Genomic DNA, 14,378 nt, shown 5'->3' on the forward strand with positions numbered 1-14,378 from the left:
TACTGATTTTTTGCCCCCAAAGTAAATTTTTAGTTTCATCTTTCTGTATTGTTCTTGGTTATTAACATTTTTGTCTTCACTTTGTTGCTTCTCTTCCACTTGCTCTGGGTTTAATTTGCTCTTGTTTTCTAGCTTTTTAATGTGGAAGATTAGATCACTGATGTGAGATCTTTCTATTTTCTGTAAGCATTTAAAGCCATAGGTTTTCCTTTAACTTCTGCTTAGATGCATCCCACAAATTTTGATAGATTTTCATTTGGCTTAAAGCAATTTCTAGTTTCCCTTGTGATTACTTCTTTGACTTACGGGTTTTTTAGAAGTGTGTTAATTTCCAAATATTTAGGAGTTATCAGCTATATTCTAAATATTTCCAGCTTAATTCTGTTGTGGTCAGAGAATATTCTCGGTATGAATTCAATTCTTTTAAATATACTAAGATTTATTTTTATAGCCCAGCATATGGTCTGTTTTGGTGAACGTTCCATGTGCACTTGAAAGTGTGTATTCTGATGTTGTTGGAGTGTTCTATACATTTCAGTGAGGTTTTATAGGTTGCTGGTGGTGTTCAATTCCATATCTTTACAGATTTCCTTACTAAAAGGAGTGTTCATATCTCCAACTCTAATTGTGGATTTTCCTGTTTCGCCTTTCAGTTCTGTCAGTTTTTGCCTCCTATATTTTGAAATTCTGCTGTTGGATGCATATACTTTTAGGAACGTTATATCCTCTTGATAAATTGACCCTTTGACCATCATGAACATTTTTTTACTCTTAGTAACACTCAATATTTACAGTCTTTTTCTTTCTTTCTTTCTTTCTTTTTTTTTAAATTTATTTATTTATGATAGTCACAGAGAGAGAGAGAGAGGCAGAGACATAGGCAGAGGGAGAAGCAGGCTCCATGCACCGGGAGCCCGATATGGGATTCGATCCCGGGTCTCCAGGATCGCGCCCTGGGCCAAAGGCAGGCGCCAAACCGCTGCGCCACCCAGGAATCCCTTTTTCTTTCTTTTTAAAGATTTTAATTTATTTATTCATGAGAGACGCAGAGAGAGAGAGGCAGAGACCTAGGCAGTGAGAGAAGTAGGCTCCCTGAAGGGACCTCTATGTGGGACTTGATCCTGGTTCCTGGCATAACGCCCTGAGCCAAAGGCAGACGCTCAACTCCTGAGCCACCCAGGAGTCCCAGTATTTACAGTCTTAGTAATAATTTTGATTGGGAGTCTACTTTATTTCATATTAACGTAGCGATTCCAGCCTTCTCACTACTATGTGCATGATGTATTTTTTTAAATCTTTGTACTTTTAATCTGTCAATATCTTTTTCTTTAAAGATTTTATTTATTTATTTGAGAGAGAGCACAAGTGGGGTGAGGGGCAGAGGGAGAAGCAGATTCCCCGCTGAGCAGGGACCCCAATGTGGGGCTTGATCCTGGGACTCCAGGATCATGACCTGAGCCAAAGGCAGACACAACGATGTGAGCCAACCAGGTACCCCCATATCTTTGTGTTTTAAAGTATATGTCTTGTGGTGCCTAGGTGGCTCAGTTGGTTAAGCATGTGACTCTTTATTTCAGCTGAGGTCATGATCTCAGGGTTGTGAGGTCAAGGCCTGTGTTGGTCCCAGGTGCTGGGTGTGAAGTCTGCTTAAGATTCTCTCTCTTGAGGAGATTCCTGGATGGCTCAGCGGTTTAACAGCTGCCTTGGGCCCAGAACGTGATCCTCGATCCCAGGATCGAGTCCTGCATCAGACTCCCTGCATGGAGCCTGCTTCTTCCTCTACCTATGTCTCTGCCTTTCTTTCTGTGTCTCTCATGAATAAATAAAATCTTTAAAAAAAAAAAAAGATTCTCTCAGGACGCCTGGGTGGCTCATGGGAGGCTCAGTAGTTGGGTGTGTGCCTTTGGCTCAGGGCGTGATCCTGCGGTCCCAGGATGGAGTTCCACATATGGGCTCCCTGTGTGGATGCTGCTTCTCCTTCTGCCTCTGTCTTTGCCTTTCTCTCTGTGTCTCTCATAAATAAATAAATACAATCTTTTAAGAAAAAAAAAATTCTCTCTCTCCCTTCTCCTCTCCCTCTGCCCCACTCCACTCCAAAATAAAATAAAACAAAATAAAGTGGATTTCTGGGAGACACTATATAGTTGAATCTAGCTTTCTTTTTCCAGTCTTCCAGTCTCAGTCTTTTAATTTGAATGTTAGTCCAGTTAGTATGGCTGGTTTTATTTATTTTTATTTTATTTTTTTTTAAAGATTTTATTTACTTATTCATGATAGACACACGTGTGAGAGAGAGAGAGAGAGAGGCAGAGAGGCAGAGACACAGGCAGAGGGAGAAGCAGGCTCCATGCAGGGAGCCCAACCTGGGACTCCATCAATCCCAGGACTCCAGGATCACTCCCTGGGCCAAAGGCAGGCGCTAAACCGCTCAGTCACCCAGGGATCCCCAGTATGGCTGGTTTTAAATCTGCCATCCTATTGCTTGTCTTCTCTTTGTTTATTTGTTCTTTGTGTCTACTTTCATCTTTTCCTGGCTTTTTAAAGTATTTTTTAGTATTCCATTTTGTTTCCATGGTTGTTTTATTACCTATACCTCTTTTATTTTTAGTGATTGTTCTAAGGTAGTAGTTCTCAAAGTGTTTGGCCTCAGGACCCATTTACAGTCTCACAAATTCAGGACCCTGAAGTTTTTGTTTATGTGGGTTACACCTATCTTTACTCCTATTGAAAGAACTGAAAAATGTCTCTTTTTTTAAGATTTTATTTATTTATTCATGAGAGACACAGAGAGAGAGACAGAGACGCAGGCAGAGGGAGAAGCAGGCTCCCTGCAGGGAGCCTGTTGTGGGAATTGATCCCAGGTCTCCAGGATTACACCCTGGGCCGAAGGCAGGCGCCAAACCGCAGGCGCCAAACCACTAAGCCACCCAGACGTCCCTTAAGTCTTTATTAATATATTTAAAATAAGCTCATTGCATGTTAATATAAATTGTTTTTAATAAAAATAAATATTTTTTAAAAAGTAGACTCTGTTCCCAACATGGGGCTTGAACTCATGACCCAGAGACCATGGCAGGCTCCGCTGACAAATCCAGCCAGGAACCTCTACGAATTTTTTTTTTTTTTTTTAAGAGAAAGGGAGGGTCAGAGGGAGAGAGAATCCTAAGCATGCTTCACACCCAGTGCAGAGCTTGACACAGGGCTTAATCTCACAACCCTGAGATCATGACCTGAGCCAAGATCAAGAGTCCAACGCTTAACTGACTGAGCCATCCAGGCACCCCTAAAAATAACTTTTTTAAAACAAAACCAAAAATTGAGGGAGAAGAATGGCATTCAGATTTTCATAAGTCTCTTGTAATGCCTGGCTAGATCCTTACATGTAGTTCTGTGCTCTGTATCATGTCAGATAGCCTCTTGAGAATTCCATAGCAGGCTTTTGAGAGAATGCAAGTGGAAAGGACAAATAACATCTTAATGTTGTTACGAAAATGATTTTGACCTTGTAAAGCCTCAGAAGGGTGTCGAGAGACTCTCAGGGACTCTTGAACACACCTTGAGAACTACATTTCTATTGTTTACCAGTCTACCTTCAAATAATACACCACTTAACATATAAAATAAGGCCCTAATAACAGTACACTTCCAAATCTCCAGGAGTTTTTTGTTGTTGTTTATTAATTTATTTAAGTACTCTCTACAGTCAACGTGGGGCTTGAATTCATGACCCGAAGACCAAGAATGTGTGTTGTTCCGACTGAGCCAGCCAGGCACCTCTCCATTCTGTTTTTTTTATGCTATTGGTTTTTTTTTTTAATTTTTTTTTAAATTTATTTACAATAGTCATACAGAGAGAGAGAGAGAGGCAGAGACACAGGCAGAGGGAGAAGCAGGCTCCATGCACTGGGAGCCTGACGTGAGATTCGATCCCGGGTCTCCAGGATCGCGCCCTGGGCCAAAGGCAGGCGCCAAACCGCTGCACCACCCAGGGATCCCTATGCTATTGTTTTTATACATTTTACACATACACATATTTTTAACCCTTCAATACATTATTTTTACTTTAAACAGTTATCTTGTAAAGACTTTTTTAAATGAAAAAAGTCTTATATTAACTCACATATTTACCATTTTCAGTGCTTTTTGCTTTTGTTTTATTTACGAAGTGTGTGTTTTGCCTTCATTTTTAAACTTTTTATTTTGAAAAGTTAGAGACTCAGAGACAAGTTTCCAGGTTCACCTCCAGGTTCAGGTTTCCCTTCTCACAGGAATAATGAGTCTGAGCAGTCTGAAAACAGTTGTTTCACATATTTTGTCCAGTTTCTAGTTATTTACAATGGGGCGTAAGCCCACTCATCTTGCCTAAAAGTAGAAGTCTCTGCTTTGATTGTTAAAGGAGATCATAAGCAGTGATGGTTACTATATACATTCTGCTTCTGCATTTGGCATTATTGTTGAGAACATTCATATGTCACTCAGTAGCCCCCATCTAATACATCACTTCAGAAATTAGTTATAAATGTAATAATGCCTATTTTTTTCTTTTTCTTTCTTTCTTTTTTTTTTCCCTGTCTGCAAGGAAAATAAGTCAAGATTTGCACTAGACCATCGCAGTTTTGTTGGCCTAGAGGTGACACATTTGCATTCTTGTTTTCCAGCTAATCTTTTTTCCTTTTTATTCATGTATTTATAAAAGCAGTAGCTTGCACCCCTATAGCACAGTTTTTTTTCTTTCTTTCCCTTCTCTGTTTTAGGTATTTTTTTGATTGCAAGGAATAGAGACCTTGTGATTGCCTTTAAGTAATTGAGTTTAAGGATTTACAGGAGAAGATGGAGATTAGGCACTTAAGAACATAGTTCTTATAGTAAAAAGAATCAGCCATGGATCCAGGCCCCGTTCCCCCTCAGAAATAGGTGCCTTTGTTCCCTGTTCAGGTTTTCCTTGCTGAGTTATTCTCATTCTTCTAATCCTTCTCTGTGACCAGTGCTTCTACTGCTCTCCATTAGCTGCCTCATGTGTCTGTTGTCTCCTGGAGCCCTGTCTGTGTGTTGTTCTCTCTCATTCTCATTACTAAAGCCGACAGTCACATTCCAAAAGAGAGTATCTGATTGATTGACTTAATGACCTGTTGATGTCAGGCTAGCTCTTATGTCATTAGCGAGCTAAGAGATTCTCTGTTTGTGGGTCATGTGACAATTAAACAGGGTCATGTACAAAGTATGGTGGCATCTAAAACCTGTCAGAAGGGCCGTTGGCAGAGCAAGCATACAGCATCTTCCATTCCTCCTTTGTAACAATTGATTGACCTAACTTATTAAGGACAGTTATTAGACTGGATTGTCCCCAAAACTAGCCAGCTACTATTTATAGACGAAGGTTTAGATGAATTGCTTATCTCATTCCTGTAATGTTAAGGGTTTTTTCCTTTTACTTTCATTCTTAGATGAATTTCATTCTTAGGCACAAAACAAAGGACAGTCTTTGCCACCTTTTAGCCACAACTTAAAATAAACCCATGGTACTGATTGTTGGTCCAAGAAAGCCCATCTGTTAGAGACTGTGAAGAGAAAATTCAGACGTTTCCATTCTTGTCAGCATCTTTAAATTTGGCAGAAGAGATAGGAATTATGAGCTGAAGTAGGGTTTTGGATTATTAGCTCCACCTGGGTTTGAATCCTGGCCTTCCCATTTACTAGATGATAGATGAGTATCTTTTCTAAACTTCAATCACTAATAAAATGGAGATCATGTTATTTGCCTCATGTGGTGGTTAGAATTGATAGGGTGAATGCAAAGCAGTTAGCAAAGTGCCTGGCATGTAATAAATGCTTGGAATGCAGCTCACATTATCTCTAGATCATTAAGTTTTATTAAAAAGAGGTTATACGAGTCCATCAGTAAGTTCTTATTGCTAAGGAAAACTAACATTTCTTGGTGTATGGGCAGAGACCTGATTATTGAATACTTGTTTACACAGTGCTATGCGAGGTACCAACTGGTTATATACAGAGACATACTGTGATATGATTCTTGCTTTCTAATCTCCACTATGAAATATCAGTCCCAGAAAAATTTTTAAGGGAACTCCACTCAATGGTATTGTTGGAATTCAGGTTCTGTTACTGTGTGACCTTGGGCAAATTATTTCTCTGTGCCTCAGTTTCTTCATCTGTGAAACAGGGAAAATACCTCATAGGATTACTATAACAGTGAACAAGTGAGTTAATATATGTAAAGCTCGGGACGCCTGGGTGGCTCAGCGGGTCGAGTGTCTGCCTTTGGCTCAGGACATGATCCTGGATTCCCGGGATCCAGTTCTGCATTGGGCTCCTTGCATGGAGCCTGCTTCTCCTCCCTCTGCCTGTGTCTCTGCCCCTCTTTCTGTGTGTCTCATGAATAAGTAAATAAAATCTTTAAAAAATATATATATATATGTATATGTAAAGCTCGTAGGACAATGTCTGATAACATGGTAAGTGCTATGTATAAATTGCTACTGCTAGATTATGACTCCTGGCAGTTTAATTCTTGAAGCCTCCTTGGGCTTAATTGACCAGTTTTTCCCCCCTTTAGTTTAAAGTGAATTTATGTATGTATGTATTTATTTGACAGAAAATACAAGCAGGGGGAGGTGCAGAGGGAGAAGCAGACTCTCCTCTGAGCGGGTGCCCCCCCCCGCCCCCCGGGGCTCAATCCTAGAACCCTGGGATCATGACCTGAGCCGAAGGCAGACGCTTAACCAACTGAGCCACTTAGGTGCCCCAGGATAGGTTTCTTTGTTAGGGGGCTTACAGTATATCTTTAGCCTCCATCATCAAGGCAATTTTATAGGATCTAGCTGGTAAGAGATGAGCGAGCTGAAGGGCATGGTCTACAGATAATCTCATTCCATTTTGAGATTGGACACCATGATATCTGTGTCTTGCAACCCCTCCTTTGGTGATGCTTTGGCAGGAAAAATATATCTCGAAAGTCTTACAAAGCTGATTTTTCCACTCACTGAAACATTTTTTTTTTTACAGGCCTAGAATGAATAGGGTGCTAGTGATTTGAATGTAGGATATGGGAAAGGCAATCTGAATTGAGACCTTTGATTTTAGCTTAACATATCCAGCAGGCAAGGGGTTTTCTAATCTAAAGCTACTTCCCTTTCCTTTTTTTTTTTTTCTTTTTAAAGATTTTATTTATTTATTCTTAAGAGACACAGAGAGAGAGGCAGAGACATTGGAAGAGGGAAAAGCAGGCTCCCTGCAAGGAGCCTGATGTGGGACTTGACTGCAGATTCCGGAATCACCCCCTGAGCGGAAGGCAGATGCTCAACCACTGAGCCACCCAGGTGTCCTGCTACTTCCCTTATTAAAGGAGAAATTTTTTTTTTTTTAAGATTTTATTTATTCACCAAAGACACAGAGAGGCAGAGACACAGGCAGAGGGAGAAGCAGGCTCCATGCAGGGAGCTCGACGCGGGACTTGATCCGGGGTCTCCAGGATCACGCCCTGGGCTGAAGGCGGCACTAAACCGCTGAGCCACCCGGGCTGCCCTTAAAGGAGAAATTCTTTTGTGGTTTTATATTTCCTTTTCAAGAAGTGAGATTAATATGTTTTCTTCCCATATTAGTAAGATAAAACATCTTTTCATTATGTTTATTGATCATTTGTATTACTTTTGTGAATTGCCTACTTGTGTCCTTTGACCTCTTGTTTATGAAGAGATTACTTCTGTAGAATAAGGGCGTTAAAACTTTGCCAGCTCTGTTTCAAATATATTTTTCATTTTGTTAATTGTCTTTTACCTTAGGTTGTTATTTTTTTTATTTTTAACTGCACAGAAGCTTGTAATCTATAAATTTTTCCTGAAGTATGTCATCTCATTCTGGTTAGAGAATTTCTGTTGGGTGTTATAAAACATGTCATAGTTTATGTGTAGACTGATCCACTTAATAAACACTTTTCCCTACAGAGAGGTGATTGTCACATGATTTGAAAAGTCTTTGCAAACTAACATAGGCTTGTGGCTGTAACACCATAACAGTAGCTAACACATACTGCACAATAGCTTTTGTCAGGCACTATGCTAAATCTTATATATACTGTGTTCGTAATATTCAGCTTCATGCTGGATAGTATTAATGTCTATATTTCATAGATGAGTCAGGTGGGCCTAGAAGAAGTAAAATGATTTGCCCAGGGTCACAGAGCTAGTTAGTGGCAGGATTGGAATTTAATTTAACTCTGTCTAATTTTAAAGTGTATACTTTCTCTACAAAGCTTGACTTCTTGAGGCTTCCAATAATTAGAGTGGTCCTAAAAGTTAAGTAAATATCTTTCACCAGAACTTGAAAAGATGGTACGTTAGCCTAGATGAACTACTTTTGATTTCTGAGAGTGTAGTGGAGAAGGACTAATGAGAAGTGTGTAAGCTAGTCGAAAGAAAAGTCTCTACTGTCCAGGGTAGTAATTTTCAACGTGTGGTTCCCAGGCCAGCAGCATCAGCATCACATGGACATTTATTAATGCAAATTCTTAGGTCCCACTGGAGACATACAAAATCCAAAAACTCTGGGGTTGGGATCCAGTAATCTGTTTTATACTACTTCTGCTGATTATGATGCATGTTAAAATTTGAGAACCACTGGTCTAGGGAAATTATGTTGTTCTCTCTGATCATAATTTCTGTTTTTGTGAGCTTTAGCCCAAGTCTCAGCCCTTATGTGCAAAATTAGCATTATTGGATGGTGGCAAAAGCATGGAGTCAAACAGGGGCTAGTTTTGAGATTGGTTTAATTAGCACTTAAGGCAAGTCCACCTCTGTGAGCCACAGTTTGCCATCTCCAAAAAGATGTTCATAACATCTATCTCCATATGAGATATTTATTAGAATTAAATGAGATAGTTTGAAAAGTGTATAGCATCTTGCCAGGCTCCCAGGGGTTTGAGAAATTGCCTCCAACAATTGTTCTTGTTTAGCAAAAAGCCCCAGCTGCCTTCTATTCTCAACTTCTCTTGTTTTTTGAATGTATTTTGCTGTCTTGTATCTCTGGGCCTTTGCATTAGCTCTTTCTCTTGGATACCTGCACCCCCACCCCTCTTAACCTCACTAACTTCTCGACATCCTTTTGATCACTGCTTCTGGTTTACTTCCCCTGGAGAGGGCTTTCTCAAATCCCCACCCTCCAGTCTCTGTGCTCACATAGCAGCCTATGTTTCTCCTGTCACTGCACTCATCACAAGATTTGGAATTGCCTGTCTCCTATATAAACCTAATTGAGGGCAGGTACAGTGCCTTGTCTACCACCATATTCTAGGGACCAGTAAAGTTCCTCATATACTGTGGGAGCTAGTAAGTGTTGAATGAATGAATGGTGGCTGTCATTGCTGCTCCATCATCATCATCATCATCATCATCTGAAAGCAAGCTCCCCTCTCTGGCTTATAGTTTTTGTGCTGACTGCTTGTGATAATCATAGATAGTATCAGGACCAGTGCCTGTTTTCTCTTTCCCTGAAAACACATGCTTTGATCTAGGCTGACATGGTAGTTCACTGAGCTGCTTCCTAACCACGATCCCTTTGTGTCACAGGTGCCTTGGGGGAACTGTATGCCTTGATGGGTCAAGTTCATCATATGCAGAACCCAAAATGGCAGCATCCTTCGGACCTCACCATGCGGTGAGTGGGTGATTAGGAGGAGGAGGGAAAGGGTAGAATTTGGCTACAAGAGGAATGTGGTGGGTAGTTCGGGTGTAATTGTTTAATTCCAGAGGTGGGAAAAGAAACAGAGTATAATGGAATAAGAAGTGAGCTGAAATTCAGGAAATGAGTTCTGTTCTAGCTTTGCAGTTTATAATGTAGCTATATGATTTTGATCAAGTCATGCCACCTCTTTGGTCCTTACATCACTACAACTAATAAGTTGGACTTACTGGGATCCCTGGGTGGCGCAGCGGTTTGGCGCCTGCCTTTGGCCCAGGGCGCGATCCTGGAGACCCGGGATCGAATCCCACGTCGGGCTCCCGGTGCATGGAGCCTGCTTCTCCCTCTGCCTATGTCTCTGCCTCCCTCTCTCATTCTGTGTGACTATCATAAATAAATAAAAATTAAAAAAAAAAAGTTGGACTTACTGATGTCAGAGGGCCTTTCTATTCTGAAATCTTCTGGATTCTTGATGTAGTATGGCTTTACAGATTTATTCAGTTACTTTGATCCAGATACTGAGAAACTTTGGAGTCACCTTGACTCCTTTCTCACCCCATATTCAACCTATTAGCAAATTTGTAAGCCCTACATATAAAATATATCCCAAACCTGATAATTTCTCATCATTTTCACTTGAACTGTTGCAAGTCTCCTACATGATCTCCCTGCTTCTGCCTTTGCCTGTCTACTATTTTCAATTCAGCAGCCAGAGATTCAGATTCTCTTCTTTGCTCAGAATGTTCCAGTGGCTTTCCATGTCACATTTCCCATCTTCATGATCCCCTAGAAGGACCATGGCCTGGGCTGACATGGTTAGCTTGCTGACTGCATCTCCTACTACTCTTCCTCTTGCACATTCTGCTCTAGTTCCTCTGGCTTTGCTATTTTTCGAATGTCACACATGCTCCCACCTCAGGGCCTTTATACTCAGTGTTTCCTCTAGAGTTGCCAAAATTATAGCATCATTTTTCTGGTAGGATTGTTATTAGCATTAAATGAGATGAGGTATTTAAAGAATTCAGTAAGTACTTGCATATAGGGTTAGATAAATGTCATAAAATGTTTAAATTATTTTTAACTCTGGCTGCTCACAATCACTTTTGGAGATGTCTAAAAATGAAGATGTCGAGACCCTGCCTCAAGGGATTCTAAGTCATTATGTCAGGGAGTAGGGGCAAGAATCTACCTTTAGAAAGCTTCCCAGGTGGTTATTAGGAATAGCTGGAGTTGAGAATGAGATCACATTACCTCAGAGGGTCTTGTTCAGAATCCCAGCGTAAAGGACTGGTGGTGACTAAAGAAGATCAAGAAACTTTACTTTGATTCCGTGCTATTAATTATTCAGTCTCTAAACTTGCAGTGTGATACTCACATGATGACTTACCTTCTCTGGGAATTTTATTCTAATTTTAACTCCTGTGTCCTGAGCAACCTTGAGCTGTGTCAGACAATGAAGTCCTGATGCATGCAATGAAATAATAGATCCTGTTTTAAATGTTCCTTGAGGGAGAAAATATTTTTTCCCTACTAAAACATTATTACACATCATATATGAGGTTTTCTTAATATTTGTGAATATGGCACACTTCACCATAATACCTGTGCAGCAACTGGTTTTAGAGTTAGAAGGAAATAGCACTTACTCTTGTGCCTTTCTTTTCTTTTAATTTTTTTTTTTATTTATTCATGTGAGAGACAGAGTGAATGAGAGCATGAGTGAGGGGGAAGGGGAGAGAGAGAGGGAGAAGCGGCTCCCCAGTGGCAGGGAGCCTGATGTGGGGCTCGATCCTAGGGCCCTGAGTTCATGACCTGAGCCGAAGGCAGACGCTTAGCCCACTGAGCCACCCAGGTGTCCCACATTGTGACTTTCATATAAATAAAATAATATAAAATTTCTAAAATTTAAGATTGAAAGGTAGAATCAATATCTGATATCCAAAAATAAATTCTTAAGATAGTTGTCTAGGCCATTTTCTGTGTACAAATAGCCATTCCAGCTGAAACTCTCATCTTTGTTTTTATTTTCCTTCTCTCCTAATAGAAACTACGCTCGGTTCCGGCAGAAACCTTTGCAAAGATACAGTCTGACTCAGTGGGTCGACAGGAACATGCGAACCCACCATCGTTTCCAGCGTCTCCCGGACTTCCCAGCGAGTCCATTTGTCTCATCCCATCAGCAGTGAAGGTCCCTATCCAGGGTCCTGTTCAGAGCAGCATCTCATCTTCTGCTCTTTTGTGCTTTGTAGATTTTGAATTTTATTTTTCACAAGATTTTTATTTAAAGAACTTGTCACCTTTGGAAATTCCCATTGCTGACTTGAGAATTTTTTTTGTATAAGGTCCTTCTTGTTTGTCTGTGTGCATGCATTTAAGCACTGTTAATTTTTTATTTTTTTATTTAAATCAAAGGTGGCCACTTCTTGAAAGCCAGCATTAAGCCAGAATACCTAGGCTCAAGCCAAACCCCAAATGCAAACCCCCACCTCTACACAGAGGTGAACTCTACTTCTGGTGCCCAAAAGAAATCATCTTGTAATCTCCTGTAAGGAAGAGATTACCAGGCTGCAAGCCAGTGTGAATTATTGCTGATGACTTATAAATGGACATAAGTCACTTTTATAAACCCCTCTTACTTTTTTATTTGAATCTCCGAGGACTTGTCAGTATTTTAAAGTTGGTAATCCAGGACATTTGAAGTAGGATGGAACAGGACAAAAATCCTGTTGAAAGGACAAGTTAAAAGTGTAAATGTTCTCTCCTTTTTGTACTTACTAGCTGCCTTTATTTATTTATTTTTGCTCCCCACCCCATTCTTTATTAAATTTGTTTTGCACAATAGATTTATAAATCTTACACATCTTAGCTCTGACATAGGACTGCTGACTAACCCTTGTTAATCTGTGGTCTTGTGACTGATTGTCTTTTCTGCCTTTTCTCAAGGATTTTCCTTCTTTTTTCCCTGGCGACCATTGTGCTCCTTAGGTTCTGTTGATGTGTTCCTGTATCCTGTTAGACCCAGATATGCCTCTTAAGAACGCCTCCCTGCTCTCTTCAAGGAGCTTCCCACATAGAGTCTTAACTCCAGGACAGGTTAGAAAGCCAGTACTACTGAGGTGTGAGTTGGTCTTCAGTTTCATCCACTCAGCTCCACCTTCAGTCTTGAGTTGATGTGTCAGTCCGTAAGCTCCATCCTGTGGGAGAGACTTGGGAGAGGTGCTCTTTTGTCTCTGTGATTAGTTAACAAGCAGTGCCTCTAGCTTCTGGATGTTACCATTTTCTTTGGTCATACTCCTGGGACACAGTTTGACAGAACTGCTCCTGTGGGTCTAATGTATTTGTGATTAAGCCTATGTACAAAGCATTACCTGATCTTAAAGTTTGGTATTCTAACTTAAGTTGATGGACTTTGTGCAGCCAGCCTGGTGGATGTCTGAGGAGTTTGTTCTCCTTTCTTTACAGACGGCTTTAGACGGCTTTTGGAAGGTCTTGCAGTCGGGCATTCATGCTGTTGCTCACCCTCTTTGAAGGCTGGGACATAGTTATCATAGCATCGCCTGTGGTGCTGGGCTAGCAGCCTCTCTTGGGTTTTGTTGGTTCATCAGCCCCACTTTTGTACGTGAGAACCTCATCTTAAATACCCTACCCTGCTTTAGAAACTGACTTGGTGAAGGTTTGGTCATTTAAGCCGCCAATAAACTTAGATGGATGTCCCTAAGTGTTTACTGTTTTTACCTAGGTGAGGATTCTCTTCCTTGGACACTAGGTTTAGATTCTGGGACCAAATGCAAAGTTCTGTTCAAAGGCAAGAGTCAAAATCTATTATTTTAGTTGGCATAATGGACATTTACTACATTATTCACTTTTCCAGATTTCCCTAAATTAGCATGATGGAGTAAGAGAAGCAGACATCTACCTTTGGAATGACAGCATAATAAAAATTAATTGTAGCTGGAATAACTAGCACTGTAGCTGTCTAGTTCTCCACAGACAACCCAAGGAGTGAAAGGACAGCATTTCGCTTAGGCTCATGTTCCTGCATTCCTGGTACAGGAGGGTTTAAGTCTGAATGTGTAATGGCAGCATTGCCTTTGCCAAATCAAATGAGTGACGGGTTAACCAGAAAATGTGACAATCACATTTCCTCTTTGCTCAAATAATTCTGTTTTTCCAAAGCGTTAGCAGCTTAATTAAATCTGTTGGACTGGGGGAGGAGAGAACTGTTCTCTAGCGGTTAACATGGTATTCTTGAAGAAGAAAAAAACAAAGCCAAAGAAAACTCATTATCAGGCATGTTTGCCTTAGAAATGGTAGTGGGTAAAATCTGGAGTTCTAATCTGTTTTTAAAGCTGCATATCTCATATGTGGTCTTGGGCTCACAGTCTAGTATTTCCTGAGTTCTTGAGTAAGGGTTTTGTGCATTTAACTGCCTACCTAGCTTTCTTCCTTCAGGAGACATTTCTCACCACAGTGGTCTTGACAAAGAGTAACAATGTGCTATTTACAGAAGTTTACTTATAAGAGCCTGCAATAACCTATAGCTTTGCATCTCTCACAAGCCTGATTGACTTGAGTTGTCAGGATCAATTATGAAACCGAAGTTTGGTGCCTCCTCTTTATCATGTTTTTTCCCTTGTAGCAGTTGTGTTTAATGTCATTAAAAAGAAATAAAAGTTCTTGTCGTG

The 14,378-nt window shown here is 40.5% G+C and overlaps 1 protein-coding gene across 6 annotated transcripts in view; it reads left to right on the forward strand.

Annotated features, from left to right (window-relative positions):
• Window positions 1-14,378, forward strand: part of S100PBP (S100P binding protein) — a 38,796-nt gene extending 24,418 nt beyond the window's left edge. For all 6 annotated transcript variants that reach the window (XM_055331492.1, XM_055331490.1, XM_055331495.1 and 3 more), the window contains 2 exons: window positions 9,582-9,669; window positions 11,738-14,378. In XM_055331492.1, the coding sequence (XP_055187467.1) occupies window positions 9,582-9,669; window positions 11,738-11,879 (230 nt within the window). In that variant the 3' untranslated portion in view covers window positions 11,880-14,378. The remainder of the gene's footprint in view (window positions 1-9,581; window positions 9,670-11,737) is intronic.

The sequence above is a fragment of the Nyctereutes procyonoides genome, unplaced genomic scaffold (genome assembly GCF_905146905.1).
Source record: "Nyctereutes procyonoides isolate TBG_1078 unplaced genomic scaffold, NYPRO_anot_genome, whole genome shotgun sequence".
In the NCBI taxonomy this organism is placed as follows: Eukaryota; Metazoa; Chordata; class Mammalia; order Carnivora; family Canidae; genus Nyctereutes; species Nyctereutes procyonoides.